Source organism: Magnolia sinica, chromosome 6 (genome assembly GCF_029962835.1).
Source record: "Magnolia sinica isolate HGM2019 chromosome 6, MsV1, whole genome shotgun sequence".
NCBI classification, from domain to species: Eukaryota; Viridiplantae; Streptophyta; class Magnoliopsida; order Magnoliales; family Magnoliaceae; genus Magnolia; species Magnolia sinica.
This window is the reverse complement of record NC_080578.1, coordinates 11128239-11153509: the sequence shown is the minus strand read 5'-3', so window position 1 is coordinate 11153509 and position 25271 is coordinate 11128239. Positions and strand designations below refer to the sequence as shown.

Sequence of the window (25271 nt, the reverse complement as noted above, 5' to 3'; positions counted from 1 at the left end):
TGTTGGTATCAATGATACTTCACATATTGTGGTCCATTTGTTCTTTGGATTTACCTTAATTTTGTGTCAATACCATAAAATGACAAGGAAAAATAGATGGATAGTGTGAATAAACCTATACATCGTGGAAACGATGCATAGTAACCTTCTCGAGCCTCAGTCTATTGAACATGGGTCATGGGGTTCAAGTACCCATTAGTGGTAAACTTACAAGAGTTCACATCTTAGTAGTAAACTTATAAGAGTTTCAACATTAGGTCATGGGTTCGACCACCCCAGGGAAATCCTACCGTTGTGTGTGTGTGAAGAAAAAAAAGAATGGGCTTGATCAAAGAGGAAGGTAAGGTAACACTCAACCTGCATCTACTCTAAATAAGATGTGGATTGGATACTCCTCCTTAACTAGGAATGGATTGGGCCAATAAGCTACCATGACACATGAGTTTTACTCACGCCACCCTTTCATTTTGCCAACTTATTTTATGATATGAGCCATAAAAGCAACTGTGATAATGACACCTATCATTAAAACCCTCTTAGGGTCTATTACACGGTTACAGGTCATCCAACTTGCTCCTAAATGCCGTATAGACTTGAAAGAAGACAAAATTTAAATATCAACTTTAATAACTCTCAAGAAAATTTTAACAATAAGTGTTTAATCCTCATTGTGTGGTCTACTTCAACCCTAAAGTTACTTATTTTTTAAACTTATACTCTAAAATGATATGAATAAAACCCATACATTATAATGGTCCCTCAAAGCCCTTGCATGTTTCTAGCCGGGACTAACCGATGGTACTCCATCCACATCCCTTTCAACATGGTGTGTGTATATATATATATACATAAACACATTTGGTTTTGTCAGTCTCCTGGCAGGAAACATCTTCATTATTTTGACTGAGATAGATGATGCGCAAACCAAAATTCAAACTAAATTATGCCAATTAATGCAGGGGTCTATGGTCTATATGTATCAATTCATATTAGATTACACAAATTTTCTTACGGATCTGTACCTATCATGAATGTTATCTGATTATTATATTCGTGGAAATTCATTGGAGGGTAAGATAAGAAACAAAAGAATAATCCTGTTTCAACAAACATGCATCCACTCAATTACTGGTCATGATCATTCAACCAATCACATATTGGATGGTAACCTGTTTGATATCTAAAATAATATTTAAGTGGAAGATTGTCGGAAAAAAATACTTTTATTTTTTTTCTTGTATAACTTACAAAAAATGTCACATTCTCACTGGTTAATTTTCAAATGGCACAGGGAAAGTGGACCCTGTGTTTCTAAATAACCTGCATTGAGAGATTATGTGACCAGATTATCCAGCTTGATCTTGACATGCAATCGCTTGAAAGTCGTATGTGCTGCGAACATTCCATCACCCTCCATTATCAAGTCTAATAGTGAAAAGAACCATGCTCTCATTATCGTGCTAGAATTCTTTCTACCTAATCCCAACCCTCTAAATCACTGCCGTACAAAATTACACCAAAAGGCCAAAATAGCTCACCAACGGCTGAGTCAATTTAAATAAATCAAATTCATTCAGTTGATGGAAATGACCATCCGATGAATTCTATTTTTGGTAAGACACTAAAAAATGAAGAACCCCACTTGATTCACGGTTCAGATCATGGTAGATCTATACTACGTACATACTACACGATATAGAGTCACGAAACTCAGTGAATCCGCAGTCTACTGGATTTGCTTATTGCTATTATTATTTTACAAGCAGCAAACAGTCGCTGAAATTTGAAAATTTTATCTAATATCACTACTGGCGATTCGATATGAAATATGCTTTTTCAGATGGCCCCACATCAATGCGACCTTACTCCTCTCACTCTCTTGGGTCTTGTCACCCTCCTTTCTCTCCCCACCCACCCAGTAACTCCACTGATTGACCCCTTCACATCATCTCTTTATACGTGTCAGTCACATGCCCCGCTGGCACGTGGGAGACATCCATTTCACACGTGACACCCCTACCCTTGCAGCCTTTTCATAACACTCCTTTGCTTCCCATTGGATGACAAGGGGCCGCTTCTTTCCCCGCAGCTTCTGCTCCCTGACTCTATCCCTCCCACAAAGAGAAAAGAAAAGAAAGAGAAGAGAAGTAAAGAGAGAAAGAGATGGAGAATGTGGGAGGAAACGGAAACGGTAACGTTAAAGGTAATTATTTGCCGTGGGATTATTGGGAGCTCGGGAGCAGTTCGTCGAGGCTGGACTGGAACGCCTTCCATCCTCCTTTCGGCAGTGAGGAGGCGCATCTGATGATGATGTACCCTCCACCTCCTCCGCAGGGGAACAATGCGCACCCCCTGCTGGGCTGTGGGGACGGCTCGCACGCGCCTGATCCTCACCTCACGTGCCTCAAACTCGGGAAGCGGCACTACTTCGAGGACGGGGGAGCGACGGAGGAGCGACACGTGGCGGGGTTCCCGCTCGCCGGGAAGAGAGGGAGGGGTTACCCATCGTCGTCGGGGGCGGCGCCGGTGCCGAGATGCCAGGTGGAGGGGTGCCACGTGGCGTTACTGAATGCGAAGGATTACCACAGGCGGCACAAGGTGTGTGAGATGCACTCCAAGGCGCCGCGCGTCGTGGTGTTGGGGATCGAGCAAAGGTTCTGCCAGCAATGCAGCAGGTACGCGATCGTTGGCGCACGTTACCCCTCAAGCGTATTTTAGAGCTCCTCCGAAAACGGTTTCTTGTCTATCTGTTTTTACTCCGTGCGCACGCGTATTTTAGCATAACGGGCATTTCTGAATTAAGAATATTACGATTTTTTTATTTTTTTTATTTATTTAAAAAAGATAAATTTGGGACCGTAGGTTTCATGTGGTGTCTGAGTTCGACGACTCGAAAAGGAGTTGTAGGAGGAGATTAGCAGGTCATAACGAGCGAAGGAGAAAGAGCTCGAACGACTCTATCATTACTAGAAATGCTTCCCAAGGTATTTTCTCACTTTATTTTCTTTTTTTAAATTATAGAAATATTATTTTCTTTTGGTGATAGTTCCTCGCCATTTTGAAACCCTGGGATCTTATGAAGATGAAGAATAACCTTAAAACCGCATTGATCCAACGATCCTGGCCGTCAGATTGGTTGCTATCAGATGGATAATTAAAGCGAGGTGCTTGGCGGTCCCATATTAACGGCAAACTAGTCAGATCATGTAGGGTCTTGCATTTGTGCGTTTTTTCAAAATGGTGGTGAACTAACACTGCAGTACAGTAGCGCTTTTAGTTCATCAAAGCCATTGATCGGATATTTATTTATGCTGTGCTATTTATGTCTTTCTCTGTTTAAAATGCAATGGGATCGCGTGCAGAATATACGGTTTGTTTTTGTAGGGGCCTTCTTGTATTTTTCTGCTAATAAATAAATGGAGCGTATGATGACGGATTAGAATTTGTTTTATGTGGCTGATTTTCGTAATTTTGTTTGTTCATGTCTGCATGACAGTTACGTACTGATCTAGGAAGGAAGCAATGTTTGATGCTTACCTTAGATGAAAAATATAAAATCAGTTGACCCTTATTGGGCATGTTGTCCTCTTTTCTACCATAGTAGTAAATTTTTTTTATTTTTTATTTTTTATTTTTACTTTGTGATTGTTATGCCTCGAAACGTGGGTCCAAGTTAGCCAGGCTGGAATTCAAATCCCAGAACAACGAGATTATAATAAATCAAATTACGTTTATAATTCATTCATTTTCCATCCATTTCAGTACGACATTAGAGCCAACTAAAGAGAATAAATCAAATTTCTCATTAATATACTATTACATTTTTTAAGTCTTAAGTGGAACCTGATTACATTGAGATTATGATACAAACTAAACTAATATTCCAAATACATTAAAATTCAACTAATACAAAAATGAACATCTTCAGCATTGTCCAACTTGCACATCAAAATCTAAACCTACAAAACAATTTAAAGGGGTATGAGCGCGGCGGCGTGTAGGGTCACATCATCCCTAGTCAAGATTTACACGTTAGTACCCTTAACAGAGTTTAAATAATGAACTGAGATCCAAAAAATAAATAAATTAATGCTTCATAAATCAAATTGAATTTAAAACACATGCCACTTAAAGATATAAATGTGATGGAACTAATGTAATTGTCCTCAAGTGACTTGAAAATAAATACAAGTGACGATCTTTTATGGAATGATCTTGGGCAGAGCACCGCGTGATATTTTTTAGGGAACGACCCTGGGCAGAGCACTGCATGACATCTTTTATGAGTTAGTTTAGGACAACGCACCCGTGTGTGTATTTTTTAGGAAATTTTCCAGGGCAGAGCACCTATGTCGATCTTTTGGGAGTAAACTCGGGTAGAGCACTCGCTGTCTGTTAAGAACTTTTTCACTGTAGTGCACCTATGTGTGATATCTTTTAAGGAATTATCCAGGGCAGATCATCTGTGCTGATCTTTTAGGAATGACCTTGGACAGAGCACCTGTATTAAATCTCATACCACACATTCTACATTTCCATTGCAAGTTCCACATTTGAGAGATGGCTAAAATGTGCAATAACAATGTCCAAGAATTGTGGCATGCTAACACACTATAATCTATACATCTATAGAAAGACAATTGCATGTATAATATAATGAAGTCAAAGATAATAACAATATGCGAGGTTTCCTATAGTACGTGTGATTGAAACATGAAGAGCACTTTTTAAAAATTTATGAACCAACATGTCACAGTCAATTTCACCATGGAAAAAAATGCAACAATGATAACATATAATATGGAACTTACAGGAGTAATAACAACTCGATGTTAGCACTAATCACGCATGCATTAGAGAAAGAATATATGTATATATTCCATGTTTGGCGTACAAAAATAACAAACCAACATGTACAAGTATTAAAGTGTAATTCACGATGTGGGGTAGATCACCTACCTGATGTGAATGATCAGATGCATGGTAGAAATAGGCGGGCATACTGAAATCCAACGTGAACGTAACTCGCGCAACTCGGTCGATGACAAAGGAAATATTCAACTTGGTGGTTTTATGTGAAACGATAGAGTTCTCCATATGGATACACGCGTATGGGTTATGAATCTATCATTCTAGGGTTTTTGGGTTTTCAAAATCAAAATACAATAAATCAACTCATTGACTCAGTGAGTCGACTCAATGAGTCATTAGAATCACAACTATAACAACATATAATATAAGAATTAGGAGGGGAACTCATCTGATGGGTGGCATGCATACACTACTCGACTCAGAATCAGTTTTGTGGATCCAGTGGGTTGACCCACTGAGTCGACTCGGTTGACAAGCTACCTTCTCTCTCATTCGGTTCTACTCATCTTTACAAAGAGATAGTGCACTCATAGATGTATCTGCAGCTCAGTGTTAACAACAACCTCAAACCCTGAATTTTCCTGTGCTTCAACCTTAACACATCTCAGCTCAAATTTTCTTCAACCTTCGTGTATCTGCAGCCCAATTAATTTGACCTGCAGATTCATCTATGAGTGTACTATCACTTTGTAAAATTTCATCCTAATCTGAGGTCTATAGAAAGTCATAAAATTCAGACATGGAGTGCTATCCAGAAACGGACGATTTCAGACCAGTCTAGATGTAACCTAAAGTCGGTATAGGAAACTTCTGGTTTTTCATTTTTCACTTATTTTTTCCTGAGATTAGATTTATCAAGCTACGAATAGGCTTTTGAATTGCCATGATTGGAGTTGTAAATTTATAGTTATGATATTTCGAAGTTGGGTATTTTCTACTGACTATTGCTGTCCACAGTGACATTGCAGTTAAAAATTTCTAAAAATTATTCTAGGGTCCAGATTTGGGCTGTAAATTCAGTGTATATCCCAAATAAGATCAGATTTGATGTCATATAGATGCAAAGGGGTTCCTTAGGTCATATTTCTGGTTTATTTCATCACAAAAGCAAGGGATCCTATGTTTGGATCCCTAATTTGAAAGACTACCCTAAGTCCTCAGTTGATTCTAAACCTAGGCTCAATCTTTAGTGTAATATACGCCTAGAATCCAAAGCCTAAGCTATGATACCAATTTGTCATGACCCATGATAGTGATGTTTTCTGCTGCTTATGGAAACTAAGTAGCTGCCAGTTTTTTTAGAAGGACATTTTTTTTTTTTAAAAATTGCTACAAAAAAGAAATAAAGATTTTTATGGCTTTTTAAAGAAACAATTCTCACTTTTTTACTATTAACCTTTCCACACTTTTGTAGCATTCTCTTTCAAAAGGGCAACTTTCGCATTTTCTCAAACAAACAAGTTTAGTTGGATTCTGTTTTGAAAGTTTCCTAAGGTCCGGTTTGAGAAAACAAGTCAGCGGGTGATTTCCTTGAAAAGGGAAATTAGTTATTTAAGAACAGAATATATATATATATATATATATATATATATATATATATATATATATATATATATATATATATATATATATATAAACAACCCTCACATATTTACCATTGACCTTTTCACATTGTGTAGAAATCACATTTCTTAAGGGATCGTTTGGATGTTGGTAAATGAGGCAAGTTGTAAATGATTTACTAGTAAATCATTTACAACTTGCGTTTGGATGCCCCTTTTTGCTTGTAAATCTTTTACAAGTTATAAATGATTTACAACCTGTAGTCCTTTTTCATTTCCTAACAAAAAGAGATGATTTTATATACTGGCCAAAAGATTCAAACGGCTTTTTTATTTTATTTTATTTTTAAGGGAGGGCTATAAAGGAGAGAATCGAGAGATGCACCTCCCTCTCCTATTCTCCATCAAAACTCCAATGTTTCTCTCTCTCTCTCTCTCTCTCTCTCTCTCTCTCTCTCTACCGCCCCCTTATAAAAGAGCATTCGGATTTGTGGGCCCACTTCTATGGCTTACCTACTAGTTTTTATCTGAGGATCAACTCTTAAGCTTTAGTGAGATAGGCTTAACCCAATGATCCACTTTAAAATCCACTCTTATATGCCATTTTAATGTTTTTTTAATGAATTACTTCTCTAAACTATCTTAGGAGTGAATACACAATTACAAGATATGAACCATTTCAAGGCTATCCAAACACTGTAAATAATTTACTAGTAAATCATTTACAACTTAAAGTCAAACAGACATGCTGTAAATCATTTACATCCTGTAAATGATTTACTAGTAAATCATTTACAGCTTAAACCATTTACCACCATCCAAACGACTCCTAAAACAAACATGTTTGCTGGATTCTCTTCTAAAAATTTCCTAAGGTCCGATTTGGCCAAACCCCTCCATGCAAATTACTACAAATTTTCATCACTATCCCACATGAGATTATACAAATTTGTGACAAATTCATGCATACTTCCGATACTTTGATGATCTGCCACCATATGAGTTACAACCCTTTGATCCCTGGGGATGTCCACCACCTCCCAAAAATGCTTGGACCCACCATCTCCACTATTATTTCTTCCCAGCCCATGCTCTACCGAATTGTTTTTTGGGTAGGTATCATAATCTTGAAATGGATTCTTGACAAGATTTTTTCTAATTCCACCCAATGGTACCAATCATCCCATAGCAGGGACTTCCCTTTGATAATCAATCTACAAGGCTTCAAAGTCACACTCCACACAACCTCTACGCATCAAGAATGGTTTGGGGCTTACACTGCTATATTTGAAGTCTCCGATTATGAAATGCGACGACCATCCTACCTTGCAAGTCCCTGCAAACTCCATCCCCGCCAGTCACTTGATGAGCCATCCACAAGAATGGACAAAAATATCCCAATCTAACTCAAAAATTCCCATCACAAAAGTTTCAACCACAAAAGGAAATTTATTCGTCATATGACAAAATATCCATGCCTTACGCGTAGAGGTTGTTGCTCTAACTCCATCATTCATAAAAACAGGGGGGACCTTGGCACCCCCTTACCTTCCAATGGGAAGGAATATAAGTTAAAATTCAGACTTAGAAAACAAGATAACTAGAGGAATGCGTCAACAACACATTCCGTGTTTTATAATATATGAATCAAACAAAACATATTTTCCAATACATTATCTTGTGGGATACAAATGTTCTTGAGAGATGAACAGATATGGTGGCTGCATCATTAGTTTTGATGCAACAATTTTCTCCCCACCAACGTGACACGTATGTAGAATATCTTATCTGTACAAATGGTCATGTGGTCTGAAAATCAGGCCAATCCACATGGAGCAGGATGCTAGGCCAAAATGTCAATGAGCAACTGATGTATGACGTAGTGTACTCTTGTGGCCCACCCAGTGAGTTGATCGGCCTAATGTTCTTCCAGGAGATTATCAGGGTGTGGTTCACCTTTTGTACTGATAGGATGTTCTACAGATGTAGCACATGGTGTCATAACTTATGATACAACTGTTGTATATGACCCTTTCTCAATGTTTTATCATGTCGTCCAGTGAGTTCATCGTTATATGTTCCTTATATGATTTATATATTTTAAGCATTCATTCTCCCAACCCCCCCCCCCCCCCCCCCTTTTTTGTTTTTGGTTTACATGAAAAAGATCCAGTATACGATGCATATGTGTTAGTTGCCCAAGAACTCCTATCTTTGTAGCTGTGGTATGCATCAATATAAAATTGGGTTGCCCATACCTGTGGTTAGGTTTAGCCATGCCTTAGATATGCAACCACGAGATGACCCTGGCCTATGGCCGGGGAGTTTTCCCATGAACATCAAGTGGTGCATGACCATATTCCCGAATTCCATTTATTGTCATCTTGGGGTTTCCATGCAAGGTAAGGTATAGCAAATGAATAACTCCAATCCCTATTACACACAAATTTGCATTTGAAATTCAAAGTTCTGTGAATTTTATGTATGGAAATTGAGAAACATAAAAAGATTACAACACTTTATTTTTGTGGGTTCTTTTGGTTTCCTGAGCTTGAACTACCAGCTTTTATCTATCCCTCAATTGAGAGCAGGTTCAAGCCTTTGGCCCTCCGAGACCTAGGCCTTGATTACAACAACAAGACAAAAAAAGGCGTATTTAGGGTGTTGTTTCAAGTCAAGTTGCTAACATGGTGCGTCTGTTGCTAGTTGATGTGGATGTTGCAAGCTGTTCGAGAGCTTGTAATGATAGAGTGATGGCTCTTGTTGGTGCCGTTGGGGTTCTGAGAAATTTCAGCCCTATTTCTAACCTCTGGAGATGGTTGAAAGTGTAAGGATCACTTATGATTGGTCCCCATTTTAGGTGACAGTTGATTGTTTGTCGCGGCGGTCATGTTGTTGTGTGGGATGTTGTGTTGTGTTGTGGATTGGGTGTGATCAACAACATACCATACCTGACCAGGTCCATTTCGTGGGCCTCAGAATCTTGTGGCATGTGTTGGATTGCTTGGTGTTGAGCTCTATTTTCACTTATGCACTTGAAGTACTGGTGGACCTTTGCGTGGACCTCAGGTGCTGTGTAAGATGGAATAGATAGTTGATTTGAGGCAATCTAAACACTTTAAACAGCCTGGTAATTACAATAACGTTCCCATATAACTAGTCACATGGATAGGGAGCTTAATAAATAAAATACAAGTGGTAGCATTGGATACTGTCTGTCCTGTTGATAAAAGCATACTTGCTTGGGTTCTATGTTGTTGGTGTCCATAACATGTGTGGCAAGGGGTTATGAGTTCTTTGGAATGTAGGTGTTCTTGTGTTTGGTCCTGTGGTTAGGTTTAGCCATGCCTTAGATATGCAACCACGAGATGACCCTGGCCTATGGCCGGGGAGTTTTCCCATGAACATCAAGTGGTGCATGACCATATTACCGAATTCCATTTATTGTCATCTTGGGGTTTCCATGCAAGGTAAGGTATATCAAATGAATAACTCCAATCCCTATTACGCACAAATTTGCATTTGAAATTCAAAGTTCTGTGAATTTTATGTATGGAAATTGAGAAACATACAAAGATTACAACACTTTATTTTTGTGGGTTCTTTTGGTTTCCTGAGCTTGAACTACCAGCTTTTATCTATCCCTCAATTGAGAGCAGGTTCAAGCCTTTGGCCCTCCGAGACCTAGGCCTTGATTACAACAACAAGACAAAAAAAGGCGTATTTAGGGTGTTGTTTCAAGTCAAGTTGCTAACATGGTGCGTCTGTTGCTAGTTGATGTGGATGTTGCAAGCTGTTCGAGAGCTTGTAATGATAGAGTGATGGCTCTTGTTGGTGCCGTTGGGGTTCTGAGAAATTTCAGCCCTATTTCTAACCTCTGGAGATGGTTGAAAGTGTAAGGATCACTTATGATTGGTCCCCATTTTAGGTGACAGTTGATTGTTTGTCGCGGCGGTCATGTTGTTGTGTGGGATGTTGTGTTGTGTTGTGGATTGGGTGTGATCAACAACATACCATACCTGACCAGGTCCATTTCGTGGGCCTCAGAATCTTGTGGCATGTGTTGGATTGCTTGGTGTTGAGCTCTATTTTCACTTATGCACTTGAAGTACTGGTGGACCTTTGCGTGGACCTCAGGTGCTGTGTAAGATGGAATAGATAGTTGATTTGAGGCAATCTAAACACTTTAAACAGCCTGGTAATTACAATAACGTTCCCATATAACTAGTCACATGGATAGGGAGCTTAATAAATAAAATACAAGTGGTAGCATTGGATACTGTCTGTCCTGTTGATAAAAGCATACTTGCTTGGGTTCTATGTTGTTGGTGTCCATAACATGTGTGGCAAGGGGTTATGAGTTCTTTGGAATGTAGGTGTTCTTGTGTTTGGTCCTAATAAAAGAACCATAGAATGAGGGTACAAAATATGAGTTGAAAAATTCTAAGTTTTGGATTGGATTTGCAAACACGGCGCAGATAGGCAGGTTTCATTTACTAGTAATGGAGCTACTGTTTTTGCCGCCAGGATGTATTGTGTTGGTTGCAAGGGTGGATGCTCAGCTACAACTGAATTAAAAAATCGTAATAGAGAAACAAGAAAAGGGGTTGTTGCTTGTAACATAAAAGGTTGAATCAAGCATTCCCATTGACCGGCTAACAGACTACCCAAGATGCCTTGAGGAGAGCCATGAGGGGGCAGACCAACTGAGCACTTGAAGCTTGGTTTCTTGATTAGTCCTCTCATCCCGTTTGGGTGGTCCTAATAGCATGTAGTGGTAGCAGTCTTTGTTCTGCTAAATGAAAGGCTCTATGTAGGCCTCGTGTGCAAGAGATCGATGTGAGCTCAGCTTACACTTGTTGACATCTGGTTTAGACCAATTGCAGTATACTTCTGCTGCGTTAGATGAGTGGCAAGCTGCCCAGTTAAAGCGTGGGTCAACTAAGATATCTAGGGATAGTGTGATTCAATCAATGTTGGATCTTGGATTGGCTGAGGATGGAAAATGCTGTGTCGTGTGCAAGAGATTGATGTGAGCTCAGCTTACACTTGTTGACATCTGGTTTAGATCAATTGCAGTATACTTCTGCTGCGTTAGATGAGTGGCAAGCTGCCCAGTTAAAGCGTGGGTCAACTAAGATATCTAGGGATAGTGTGATTCAATCAATGTTGGATCTTGGATTGGCTGAGGATGGAAAATGCTGTGTCCGTGCGGGAGTTGTCACTGGACAAGATCTTGAAAAAGCGTCCAAGGTCTGCCTGATCCGGTCTTGAGCCCTTTAGACGACAAACCTGTTCAGCCAACTTTAGATGTTGTAGGAAACCCAAATCCAAAATGAACCTCTATGGCAACCTGCATGAAGGGGCCCTCGGTGTTTTGTTATCTCAGGCAGTTTAGGTGGTTAGTCGCAAGGCACTCAACCATTGGTACTACTGATTTGACTTGATCCGGGTCCTCAAACTTGAGAATCTATGGCCACTTAAGGCCTATGACTAGGGTCCTCGGTCTAGCATGTTTCTCATCCTTCCTCGATGATGATGGTATCTGAATCTTCTGAGGCAACTCAGATGCATCTCTTACTTGAACAAAGTGAGATTGAAAAATAAATTTAAGGCTTAAATACTTGAAGACTCAATTCAACTGATGATCACTTAAGTCAAGTTGAGTAAAGTAACTTGGACAAGTTTTTTAAGTTTATTTTGAGTCTTTTTCATGTTTAACAAATAAAATATGATAAGACAAGTATTCTTGAGTGTGTAGAAGTTAGTGATTTGGATCCAACGGGCAAAAAATAAAAATGCTTAAGCAACTAATAGAAAGAGGAGAAAGATAGGATAATTGCTTTGATTGAAAAAAAGGAGATGACAATACACTCTAATGACTTGGGGATTTACTCACCTATGGTTGGATATTCACTCACCAAAATACAAGGAGGATTCTCATACTCTCAGAGACGATAAAAAATAAAAATAAAAATAAAATCCTAATGCACTTTCTCCGGTTACAAAACTATACTTGTAGAGAGATGGAGGGAGATTAAATGGGGTGGGTGGGAGCGAGAGGAGCACCAAATGGGGAGGGGCCCAAGGTGACTGTTGGTATCTTCAGAACCATACTTGAGTCTGATATGATGCTTCTTGGTGTACCAAGGGTTGCATCAATCTCCTCCTCATGAAAATAACTCGTATTGGAGTTCAGCTTGATAATTTTTTTTTCTACATTTTAACATTGAAATCTTGTAACTCCTCATTGTTGATCCAGGTATTTTTGTATCGAGTCTTGTTCTTTCATTGGACAAGATATTTAGTGTAGGTACCTTGCCTTGTAAACATGGATCGTTGGTAAAATGTTGCTAGGACATGGAAGTGCTACACTTCAATAACCAATTTTCAGGTTGGTCGTTCCACACTTACTTTGATCTTCTCTACATCTACTTTGATTCCTTTGGATGAAAGGACAGAGAATAAAAAACTACATTGTCAACTAAAAATAAGTATTTCTTGAGGTTGACATATAACTTCTTTTCATGTAAAACACGTAGAAAATGGTCTTTGGGCACTCGAAGAGCAGCCAAAATTTTGTGAATAATAAGGTTTTTACCTTCATTTGATCCGGTCATTTCATAAAGCACTTAATAAGCATTTTCATCATAAATCGGCTCATCATCATTAAATTCTATGTAGTCTTTGTTTACTTCACCTTCATTTGGTTCGGTCATTTAATAAAACACTTCATGGGCATCTTCACCACAAATCGGCTCATCATCATCAAATTCCAGATAGTCTTCATTCACTTCACTTTCATTTGATCTAATCATTTCATCAAATACTTCATGAGCATCATTATCATACATTAGAATATTTGTGAAGGCTTGTGCAGGAAGTCTTCATGAAACTTCCTCCATTATGCATTGTAGATTGTTGTTGTCATACTTCAAATTTTCAATTTCTTCGCGAAGGTGGACATCTTGAATTGAAGCCAGCCGCTCGGCCTGGTTTCCTCCTCTTTTCATAAGAAATCAATCCTAATCCAAGAACCGGACTTACTCTGATGACAAATGATGTTAATCCAACAGACAAGAAAATAGAAAATACTTGAGCAAGTGGTAAAAAGAAGATAAAGAGAGGATAATTGCTTTGATTGAAAAAAAAGGAAATAACAATACACTATGGATGGCTTGGGGATTCACTCACCCAAGGTTGGGGATTCACTCACTCTTAAAGATGATAAAAAGACCTTACCAAAAAAGGAAAAAAAATAAATACACCAATACATTTTCACCACTTACAAAATTATATTTATAGAGAGATGGAGGGAGATTAAATGGGGTGGGTGGGAGATGGTGGGGCATTGGATGGGGAGGGGCCCAAAATGACCATTGATATCTTCAAAGCCTCCCTTAAGTATGATATGGTGTTTCTTGGTGTACCAAGGGATGCATCAGTTAGTTAGAGCCTTCTTGAGTTTTCACGGAGCTTTTTCTAAGTCTTCACAAGTAGTGACTAGCTTAGAGAATGGGTAAGTTAAGTTTGATTCTTGGATTTGACCAGCTAATTGTTTGGGTTCACAATTGTATCTAATGAGGTAGCTTCAATTTAAACTCTCGACCAGATTATTAAATGGGTCTGGACTGGGTCCTGTCATAGTGCACTTTAGCAGGGTGGTAAAATTGAAGAGTTTTGAGTTCTTTAATGATCATGGTTATCCTTTTAAAGAACTGTCGAACTTATAGGTAGTGCAATATTAAAAGAGGACGTGTTCGAAACTCCAGTGTTAGCCACCCCCATTAGTGAAAGACACGGAGTTGGAGAGAATTAAAACTTATAAATTTTTGTGGTTCTGTACATATACCTCTGTCTATTTTGTTAAATGTGCTTTGTCACCATGATTGTGGGGTGTTCTTTGTAGTTTAAAGGGGTTTTTTTTTCCTCTCTGCAAAGTAAACTATTGTTCTAAACATTATCACCTCATGTGAAAATGGTTTAGGGCTTTTATCACAAATGGTTGGTTGCACTGTCGATGGCATGTGCACCACACAGTGAATAGATCTTGCATGGCACTTGGTTATTGGAAGTCGCGTAATGTTTTCTTTGAATGGTGAATTAAAATGAAGGAATGACTTGGGTAATTGTATTTTCTTTTGACACATTAGATATGAGATTTGCTTGAATACACCCTGAAGTATTACAATATGATATGTGGGACCAGGAGTTGGATTTAGTTTTTTTTTTTTTTTTCAATGACCAAAATTGATAGGTATCCACTTGGATGGGGGATGTGTGAAAAAGAAAAAGAAAAATCCTCTCTAACTCGATATTTATTATGAATACGATGCTCAACTCATATAACGGATTTGCAAAAATATCTCAAGAGAAAAAAAAAGAAAAAAGAATAAGAAAGGGTAAGAAACGACTTCGAGTGTGGTGAGCCTCCTTAGTTCTTTGATTTTTCTTTAATGGCTTTCTTTCTTCGAGATACACCATTCTTTATTCTTCACTTCTAATGACTCCTATCTTGTAGTAACTGAATTAACAAAAAAAAAGCATTTAAATTTAATAACTTAAAGAGAGGATCAAGACAAATGTGATCCTCTTATTCACAATTCCATACTTCTTAAACCTAGGGATAACCTGAAGAGAGAATCAGGGTGAGCATCAAGGTGATTTCCTTTACTCCGTGTGTGTGCATGATTAGTGGGGTGAGCAATATTCTCTGCCACTTAGGGTTTGTTTAGTATGTGGGATTAAATGGTATGGAATTGTATTAGATGTGATTAACACCATTATTGTACAATGATTGCATGTTTGGAAATACGATGGTATTTGGCCATCCAATCCCCATGTTCGGGATAAAATTCTTGCTATGGGAAAAACACTGGATTAAGCAAAACCCCATTTGTTGGACCATGGAATTGTAATCAACTAACCAAATTCATAATAGATGTTGGTCACTTGTACACATACATAACTAGAATGTCACGTGCAAAGGGAGCATATGGATGGACAACATGGATAAACCATATGCATCAATGTGGGGCCCACATGTGTAGTGGATTTCAAAATCCCTCGGAAATCCTACATGGGACAAATGCAATTCCGTCCCACCTAATCCCAACCTTTTTTGTCCTCCCCAAACGCATGATGGAATTTGCACGAGACCAATGCAATTCCATCCCACCTAATCCCATCTAAAGCTCACGTACCAAACAGGCCCTTAAAAACTATGGTCCTCAGGTGATGCCAACTTCTAGGATGGGTTCTTCCTCTACAATATCTTCTTCAGAACCCATGTGAATAGCTAATTGTTCCTTACATCGGAGACGCATGTTAAACTTTTCCTCACAGTTATATAACATAGTCTATGTCTTTGACGTTCTTGCATTTCTTCGAAAGTCAACTGCTTGATAGGGCAGTGTGCCCTCCTTGAGAGAGAGAGTCATCATAAGGGTTGAAGGTTTCAAGTCATTGGACCATAAAGTTCGGTTGATGGAATCCGCTTCTTCATGGAGTGACGCCATTTGGAATGCTTCTACAAGAGTGGATGGTTGAAGGATTTTAACCCTCACTTGATTCATCTTCATGCAACCGTGAAATGAAACACCCAATTAAGAAAGGTTTGGGCAATCGCGAGGTGCGATTTGCTAATATATTAAAATGGAATGATAATTTCGAATCATGGTGGTTTGTTGTAGCTTGGACAACTCGCCACTATGGTCCTCACTATTTGCGGTTTGAAGCGCATGTAAAGTGCATGAGTGAAATGACATCACCAGAAAGATGAATTGCAGTGAGCGCCACCATTTGATTGTCCAGAATTTGGTTGAACTCCTAAAATTTTTTGGCTGTGTAGATCTAGTTGGCGGGATCATGACTATCAAATCTGGGAAAATCAAGCTCAACCGATTGATGGTATACTTGATTTCGTTGTGGACTCCTGGATTCAACTGTAGCTCTATTCGAATCCCTCTCATCTTACATGAGTTGGATGGAAAAAGCAATATGTTCAAAATGATTAAACATTTCTTATAGTTGACCACGAAGATTGCTGACCTTCTGTGCAAGCTCCGCCTTGGAGGGTCCTTGCTCTTGCCCGGGTGGTAAGACTCTCAGGAGTCTCAACTCCTGGTCAAGGGTTCGAGTACCCATAGGTGGTGAAATTCCACCAGCGTGAGTGTGTGGGGTGTGTGTGCGTGCGTAAAAAAAAAAAAAAAAAAACTCCGCATTGGAAACCATGGTTAATGGTATCTGTGAGCAGTCCGAAAATCATTGGCTCTATTACAAGTTGTTATGATCTTCATATCATCGATTTGCATAAATATCTCAATAAAATATGAAGAGAAAAAGAATAAGAAATGGATACGAAGCCACTTCAAGGGTGGTGGGCTTCCTTAATTCTTTGATTTTTCCTTAATAGGCTTTCTCTGAAATACACCCCTCTTTATTCTCCACCTCTAACTACTCCTATCTTGTAGTAAATGATTTTTTTAAATTTTTTTTAAAGATTCAAATTTAAGTGTAACAAACCACTGGGAGAATCGAAGTAAACGTGATCCTCATATTCAAACTCCAAATTTCTTAAACCTAGGGAACAACCTGAAGAGAGAATCAGGGTGAGAATTAAGTTGATTCCCTTTACTCCACATGTGTGCATGCTCGGTGGGGTGTACAACATTTTTTCAACCCTTTGATTATTTAAAGTTTATTTTGACTATTCTTCATGTTCAAAGCCAAAGAGCTATTTGTTGACTTTCCACCATTTAAAGTGGGACTCATCATATAAGCCGGCTTAGGTCGTTGGAAGATGATCCAGATTTGAAGGCTAAAGTCCCAATCGTATTGCAATATGTGTGGTTGTATTCAAGCAAACCTCTTTGTTTCCAAGTTTTTATGGTTGCCGTCAATGGTGGGGTTATTATGCAATATTTAGGATTTGTTTTATCCTAGATGCATGATAATTGCAACCCATTTTGAATTTACAATTGTTGTAGAGGTGCAGTATCTGTCTTAAAGAAAGCGGACTAATTTGGAATTCAAAGTGTGGTTTCTTTCCCCCTCACCAAAATTTCACTCTTTTTCTTACATTCTCAGTTTGTCTGTAATGTAACAGTGAAAGAAGAACAAAAATACAAATACCTACATTCATCCCAAAAAAGCATTTCAAATTGCCATGCTATTATAACAAACCTTTGTACTTTTGATCTGATAGTGGGACACTTGTTTTAGAGTTGGGAAAGTTTATTTTTCTATCATGTATTTGTACTTTGCTGCTCCCTAGGGACTGTTGAAACGTCCAAACCAAATGGACGGTTCAGATGCTACAGTTTTCATGGCATTTGAAACAGCCACACGTTATGGTTATTGGAATTTCCACATTTTGCACGTGTTGTGGCTGGTGGATTTCCAAACGTTTGAAACTGATGGATTAAATGTAGTTAATGGTATAGAATGAGGGCATATTAGGTATTTCACATTAGGTGCAAAAGCCTATAACAGGCACATTGTGTAGCCGATTACAGCAAGTGTGTGCAGCAACAGTGCAGCAAGTGAAAAGCAAAAAAAGAAAATTTAAATAAAAAGGTTTTTATTTTTATAGCTTTGTGGTGTGTACGGTTCTAAGGCTTTGTAAAGCCAACAAACTGGTATCAGAGCGAGACGATCTTGTGGGACCAGGTATCATTTGAAGGTTCAGATCGTGTGATCAAGGTGTTGCTACTGCTACGCCAAGAAAAAGGCGTTGTTGATCCATAGTGTGAAAAAGTGATGGCGTCCATCCAGCCGCAGATTCCAAAGTTATCTAAGGATAACTATGAAAACTGGTGCATCCAGATGAAGGCTTTGTTCGGATCCCAAGATCTATGGGATATCGTCAGTGATGGGTATGTAGAACCCACAACGGAAGAAGAAGTTCTCTATACCGCTGATCAAAGGGCGGTCCTCAAAGATCAAAGAAAGAAGGACAAGAAGGCTCTATTTCTTGTCTATCAAGGGTTGGATGAGTCCACCTTTGAACGGATCGCTGAAGCGACAACATGCAAGCAAGCATGAGAGATTCTTAGCACAATCTTCAAAGGAGTTGATTGTGTGAAGAAGGTTCGTCTCCAAACTTTTAGAGCCGAATTCGAGACCTCACACATGAAGGAAGGTGAGACCATTTCTGACTTTTTTTCAAGGTTACTTGTTATTGTTAACAACTTGAAAAGAAATGGTGAAAAGATCGAAGATGTACGGGTTGTCGAAAAAGTACTTCGATCCCTCACAACCAAATTTGAGCATGTGGCTGTTGCCATAGAAGAATCAAAAGACTTGGAAAATCTGTCCATTGAAGAACTGATGGGCTCGTTGCAAGTACATGAGCAACGAATGCAAAAGAACGTGGGTTCAATGCTTGAACATGCCTTAGAGTCTAAGTTGACTCTAAAGAATGGTCCTACACAACGAGGGGGCCGTGGCACTAGCAATCGTGCAAGAGGTAGGGGGCGTGAATATTATCCAAGCCAATCACAAAATCACTAAAAGATTACCAATTTCCGTGGAAGAGGAAATGGTAGAGGACGATCCATGCGTGGACGTGGAAATACAAAAAATATTCAATGTTACAATTGCAACAAGTTCGGTCATTATGCTTCAGACTGTTGGAGCAAACCAGTGGATCAAGATGAGCATTCTAATTATGCAGAAGCATCAAATCATGAAAAAGAAGACTCCACACTTCTTCTTGCACATGAAGAAGCATGTGATCAACATGACGTGTGGTATCTCGACTCTGGTGCGAGTAACCACATGTGTGGAAAGAAGGAATTGTTCATGGAACTGGCGGAAAATGATCGTGGCAATGTGAGTCTAGGAGACTCATCAAAAGTTCCTGTGAAAGGTAAAGGAAAAGTTAAAATCTATTAGAAGAATGGTGTGACGAATTTTATCTCCAATGTGTATTACGTACCAAACATGAAAAGTAATATCCTCAGTATCGGCCAACTCCTTGAGAAGGGGTATGTGATACACATGGAAAACAATTCTCTCTCTATAAGAGATGCATACGGGAGACTTGTGGCTCAAGTCCATATGGCAAAGAATCGCATGTTTCCGCTCCATATTAACACAAAGGCTGAGAAGTGTCTCTATGGACTCGTGAAGAATGATTCATGGAGATGGCATCTTCGCTTTGGGCATCTCCATTTCAGTGGCCTTAAACTCTTATCCTCATCAAGTATGGTGCATAGCTTGCCGGCTATTGAAGCTCCAGAACATGTGTGTGAGGCGTGCACACTCGGCAAGCAACAAAGGAACTCATTTCCGAGTGGAGTATCCCGAAGAGCAAGAGAACCATTGCAGTTGGTTCACACTGACATCTGTGGACCATTGGAGCCAATCTCTCTTGGAGGTAATAAATACTTTATTACCTTCATTGACGATTTCAGTAGAAAATTGTGGGTGTATGTAATCAAAGAAAAGTCTGCTGCTTTTACTATTTAAAAAAATTTTAAGGCCCTTGTTGAAAAAGAAAGTGGTCTTAAAATCAAAATCCTTAGATCTGACAGAGGTGGAGAGTATACCTCAAATGCCTTTCGAGAGTATTGCAGGGATCAAGGAATCAAGCAACAGCACACTGCAGCCTACACGCCACAGCAGAATGGCATTGCGGAAGGAAAGAACCGCACCATCCTCGACATGACAAGGACCATGCTCAAAGAGAAAGGCATGCCAAAAAGCTTCTGGGCAGAGGCAGTTGCATGTACTGCCTACTTACTCAATCGGTGTCCAACCAAGAGCGTAAGAAACATGACACCACAGGAGGCATGGAGTGGCAACAAACCGAGCGTGGCGCACCTAAGGATCTTTGGGTGTGTCGCCTATGCTCAAGTTCCAGAAGCGAGAAGGAAAAAGCTTGATAATCGTGGCGAGAAGTGTATCTTCATCGGCTACAGTGAAGTATCGAAGGCGTACAAGCTTTACAATCCACTAGCCAATAAAGTGGTGGTGAGTAGAGATGTAATATTCTGCGAGGAAGATGCCTGGAAATGAAATGAGGAAGATTCGGCCAAAGAAAATCAAGTCATGGTTGAAGAACATGAAGAAGAGAAGCATGAGAACCAGGAGCAGACACCTGCAACACCCTCTTCCGCCGAAACGTCTGCACGCAGAAGTCCAGCGATACGTTCCATCTCCTCTAGAAGTATTCCAACAAATCAAAATTCAGCCAGCACGTCATCATCCAGTTCTCCTTCACCCTTGACTCCTATCAAAATGAGGAGCCTAAACGATATCTACGCCAAAACTGAGGAAGTAAATTTGTTTTGCTTGTATGCAGACCACGAGCCTCTTACATTTGAGGAGGCCGTAGAAGAAGAATGTTGGAGGACGGCTATGGCAGAGGAGATCCAGGCCATTGAGAAGAACAATACATGGGATTTGACTTTACTTCCTCAAGGCCAAAGAACTATTGGTGTCAAATGGGTGTACAAGATCAAGCGAAATGCTGATGATGAAATAAATCGTTACAAGGCAAGGCTCGTAGCAAAGGTTTACAAACAGAAATACGGGGTGGATTATGAAGAAGTCTTCGCTCCTGTTGCTCGCCTTGACACTGTAAGGACGATTATTTTGACACTGTAAGGATGATTATCTCCCTTGCAGCCCATCATAGTTGGATGATCTACCAACTAGATGTGAAATCTGTATTCCTGAATGGAATTCTGGAAGAAGAGGTCTATGTTGACCAGCCTAAAGGTTTTGTTATTCAAGGGGAGGAACACAAAGTGTATCGATTGAAGAAAGTCCCTTATGGGTTGAAGCAGGCTCCTTGTGCCTGGAATGCACGCATCGACAACTATCTTCAAGAGAACGGCTTCACCCAATGTCCATATGAGCATGCAGTCTACATCAAGAAAAGTGCTCATGGCGACATCCTCATAGCATGCCTATATGTTGATGATCTGCTGTTCACAGGAAACAGTCAGGCGTTGTTTGAAGAATTCAAGCATGCTATGTTCAATGAATTCGAGGTGACTGATGGTGGATTGATGTCCTCCTTCTTGTGCATCGAAGTAAAACAACAAGTCGGCGGTATTTATATATCACCGAAAATATATGCCAAGGAGTTGCTTAAAAAGTTCAAGATGGCAGATTGTAATGCCGTGAACACGCCTGTAGCAATGGGCCTGAAGCTGACAAAAGAAGGAGAAGGAAGAAGCGTGGACTCGACTCTATTTAAGAGTTTGATTGGAAGCCTAAGATATCTTACAATCACAAGGCCAGATATCGTCTACAGTGTTGGACTTCTAAGCAGGTACATGGAAGCGTCAAAAGAATCACACTGGCTAGCTGCAAAAAGAATCCTCAGGTACATCAAAGGAACAATGGAATTTGGTCTTTTCTATCCATACGAAGATGAAGCAATACTGTATGGATACTCAGACAGTGATTGGGGAGGTGACCAAGATGAAAGGAAAAGCACCACGGGATATGTTTTCTATCTTGGATCGACTGCTTTCACATGGAACTCAAAGAAGCAAAGTGTTGTTGCTTTGTCCACATGTGAAGCAGAGTATGTGGCAGCATCGTCAACAGTCTGTGAAGCAATATGGTTGAAGAACGTATGCTAAAAGAGCTGAAACATCCACAGGAGGAATCCACCATTATATATGTGGATAACAAGTCAGCAATCGAACTTGCCAAAAATCCGGTGCAGCATGGAAGGAGCAAGCACATTGATACTAAGTATCACTTCTTAAGAGATCAAGTAGAGCAGAAAATGGTAAAATTGGAGTACTGTCATACCACTGAACAGGTTGCGGACATATTCAGCAAGGCATTACCGACTGATACTTTCAGACAACTAAGATCGATGCTTGGAATGAAGCCTTTTTTGGTTTGAAGGGGAGTGTTGAAACGTCCAAACCAAATGGACGGTTCAGATGCTACAGTTTTCATGGCATTTGAAACAGCCACACGTTATGGTTATTAGAATTTCCACATTTTGCACGTGTTGTGGCTGGTGGATTTCCAAACGTTTGAAACTGATGGATTAAATGTAGTTAATGGTATAGAATGAGGGCATATTAGGTATTTCACATTAGGCGCAAAAGCCTATAAAAGGCACATTGTGTAGCCGATTACAGCAAGTGTGTGCAGCAACAGTGCAACAAGTGAAAAGCAAAAAAAAATTTAAATAAAAAGGTTTTTATTTTTATAGCTTTGTGGTGTGTACGGTTCTAAGGCTTTGTAAAGCCAACAGGGACACCATATACCTTTGTAATAGGATTTTCTTAACAATAAGGGTAATCATTACTTCTTGGACCATGGCTTCCTTTGCAAATCAAACAGGAGAAAACATTCTGTTAAAGGAAATTGATTTCTTTTCTTTTCTTTTCACACTTAACAAACAGGCCCTTTATATCATGCTTCTACAGGATTACCTATGAGTAGATAATCTTTTCACCTAAAATGAAATAGGATAGGCTTTTGATTTGAGAGATGGATGCCAATCATTTCAGAATCACAGTGAAAGATGAAATACTAATAATACTCGTTCATGCACAATGACTGAGTTGGAAATGTGTAGGCTTGACTGGTTTCCATGCTTTGAATGGAGACTCCAACAGCGCACTCATGAAGTCATTGTCACAAATGTATAAAAGGGTGCCTGATTTGTGTGTCTCCGTGTGGATGCTTATCTATGCAAATCATGTGAACCCCACCCACAAGGGGTCCTGTCAATTGGACCCATGTCCAACTAGGTGTTGAAACTGTTGGGGAACTCTTGAAGCATACAAAGATGAACAAGCATACTCTAATCACACAACTAAGTTCAAAAACAAACAAATCGAATTTTACGTGGAAAAACCCTTGCGGGAAAAAACCACAGCACAGAGTGACAATAATGCAATATGAAAGTAGAAAATTACAAAAGATAGAGATTACTGATTCGAACAATCTTCCTCACAAGCCAAGCTATGCCCTTGAAACCCTTAGGAATGAATTTAGAAAACCTAGAACACCTCTCTTGCTTCCAAATCCCGATTACGCTTGCTATATATGGTATAACATTGTATCACAATCGGAATAGGAAACAAATCCTGCACTTTTGCAATTCTGCGCGTGCTCGATGGCGCCTTTGATGGGACTTTGATGGCATCAACGATCTGTCGATGGCGCCTTCAATGGGACTTTGATGGCATCGATGATCTGTCGATGGCATCGAGAAAAACACCAAAACATTCCAGCGATAAAATATGGATTTTTTAGATTTTTTCGATGGCATCGAGCATCTATCGATGGCATCGACAGACCTTGTTGTTTACCGATTTAAGACATTCAACAACAGAAACACACTGTCTACCACTGAACCATGGGCTGGGAACTCTGTCTAACTGGTTTAATAAATATAGAATACTGATGTAATGAAACAGGTTTTGGTACCAGTTGGTTTTGTTGTAAGACATGATGTTCAGCACCATGAAGCTAATACTGTTTTGGCACGCTAACATTTCTTTAGTGTAGATGCATAAGAGCCGCAGCATCCAATGCTCCGACAAGAGCTTTGTTATCCTCGATGCTTATATCATTTAGATTGGCACTCTTTCATATTTAGGTTGGTTCCCAATTGCAACGTTTTGAACTTCGACTAAAAATGTGTCTCCTTCCCGACATTATGTTTGGTGGAATTCAGTAATCTCTCTATTTTATTTCAGTTTCTCTTCAATTACATCTGTCAGTCTTGCTTTGCTGGAAAAGATTCTGACCTTCACTTTGCTGCAGAGAACAAATTCATGGATGGAAGATTTGCGTGCATATCATCGGCGGCAACGGGATGTGCTCTCTCTCTTCTGTCATCCAAGAATTCTTCTTGGGTTCCTTCCGCTGATCTCTCCTCTCGATCCAGCGCGGCCCTCCGCGAGCTCATTGCTGAGAACCGCGCAGCCGTCCTTGCCAGGCAGCTGATTTCAGATCGTGGTTGGAACCATGGGACGGATGAGGCGAGCAGGGCCCAGGAGTTCCTTTCGAACATCCCTCACCAGCACCAGGCGGGTCCTGGTGGGCCCGAAGCATGCCGGCTGGTGTCCCAGTGGGACCACTTCCATGAACCAGCAGTGCATGTGACGTTGGATCTGATGCAGACACCAAACTCAACGTTCCAGATCATGTCTGGGAGGAGCAAGTCCAAGGAAGAGGAGGAAGGGTGTTGTGAGATCTGGAAATCATTGGAGGGAACTCATGTGGTTTAAAATGTTTGGAAGTTGGCTGTTGATTGCCCACCTTGATCTGCCCGGGTGGATCCTGACATTTGCAGGCATCTAGCTCGTTCTGTCCGTAGATGGCCCTTCGTTGGAAATAGCATGGAACAGATGATCATAACCATCTGTTTCTCATGTCGAATTGTTGTTGATCTTGACCGTCCATTGTTTGGTATGCTTTTCTGCAAAAGGCCATTCCTGGCAAGGGCTCACTAAATGGACGGTCTGGATCTGCTGGATAACCTGCCTAAGTAATTTGATGAAAAATGCTCCTTTTCATAATCCAGCGCGGCAAAAGGCATAAAAGACCTGCTGTTGTATTTCGATTTAGCAATTTTATCGTCTTTGTTTTATTTTGATCATTTATTTAGTAATTTACTTACGTTGTTAAGTAGGGTTATGATGTGTTTAATAATTCCAAAACTCTATAATGAGGATTGTGTTGCGCCAAAAACCCTAGATTTTCATAGCCCGAAACCAACGGTCTGATGATGGAAGTGATGATTGATGGGTCATGTTAGTGTAGATTTGTGGCCCACATGACAAATCCCCTATCTCGATCCTTCCATTCTTCCCTTTAGTTGCTTACCCTACAGCCGGGTAC

General features: G+C 39.8%; 1 protein-coding gene across 1 annotated transcript; it reads left to right on the top strand.

The window, feature by feature from the left end:
* Positions 1 to 2076: 2076 nt before the first annotated feature.
* LOC131248263 (squamosa promoter-binding-like protein 7) lies at positions 2077 to 25067 on the top strand. Its single transcript, XM_058248456.1, has 3 exons — positions 2077 to 2675; positions 2863 to 2984; positions 24192 to 25067. Exons 1-3 carry the CDS (start codon positions 2164 to 2166, stop codon positions 24656 to 24658), a joined length of 1101 nt encoding a protein of 366 aa, XP_058104439.1. The 5' UTR covers positions 2077 to 2163; the 3' UTR covers positions 24659 to 25067.
* The last annotated feature ends 204 nt before the right edge of the window (positions 25068 to 25271 follow it).

What these genes read in the sequence shown, in the direction of transcription:
- LOC131248263 (XM_058248456.1), top strand. Translation starts at nt 2,164, where the DNA reads ATGGAGAATGTGGGAGGAAACGGAAACGGTAACGTTAAAGGTAATTAT. An exon ending in TTCTGCCAGCAATGCAGCAG is followed by an intron (nt 2,676 to 2,862) that starts GTACGCGATCGT and finishes TTGGGACCGTAG; the next exon opens with GTTTCATGTGGTGTCTGAGT. An exon ending in TACTAGAAATGCTTCCCAAG is followed by an intron (nt 2,985 to 24,191) that starts GTATTTTCTCAC and finishes ACTTTGCTGCAG; the next exon opens with AGAACAAATTCATGGATGGA.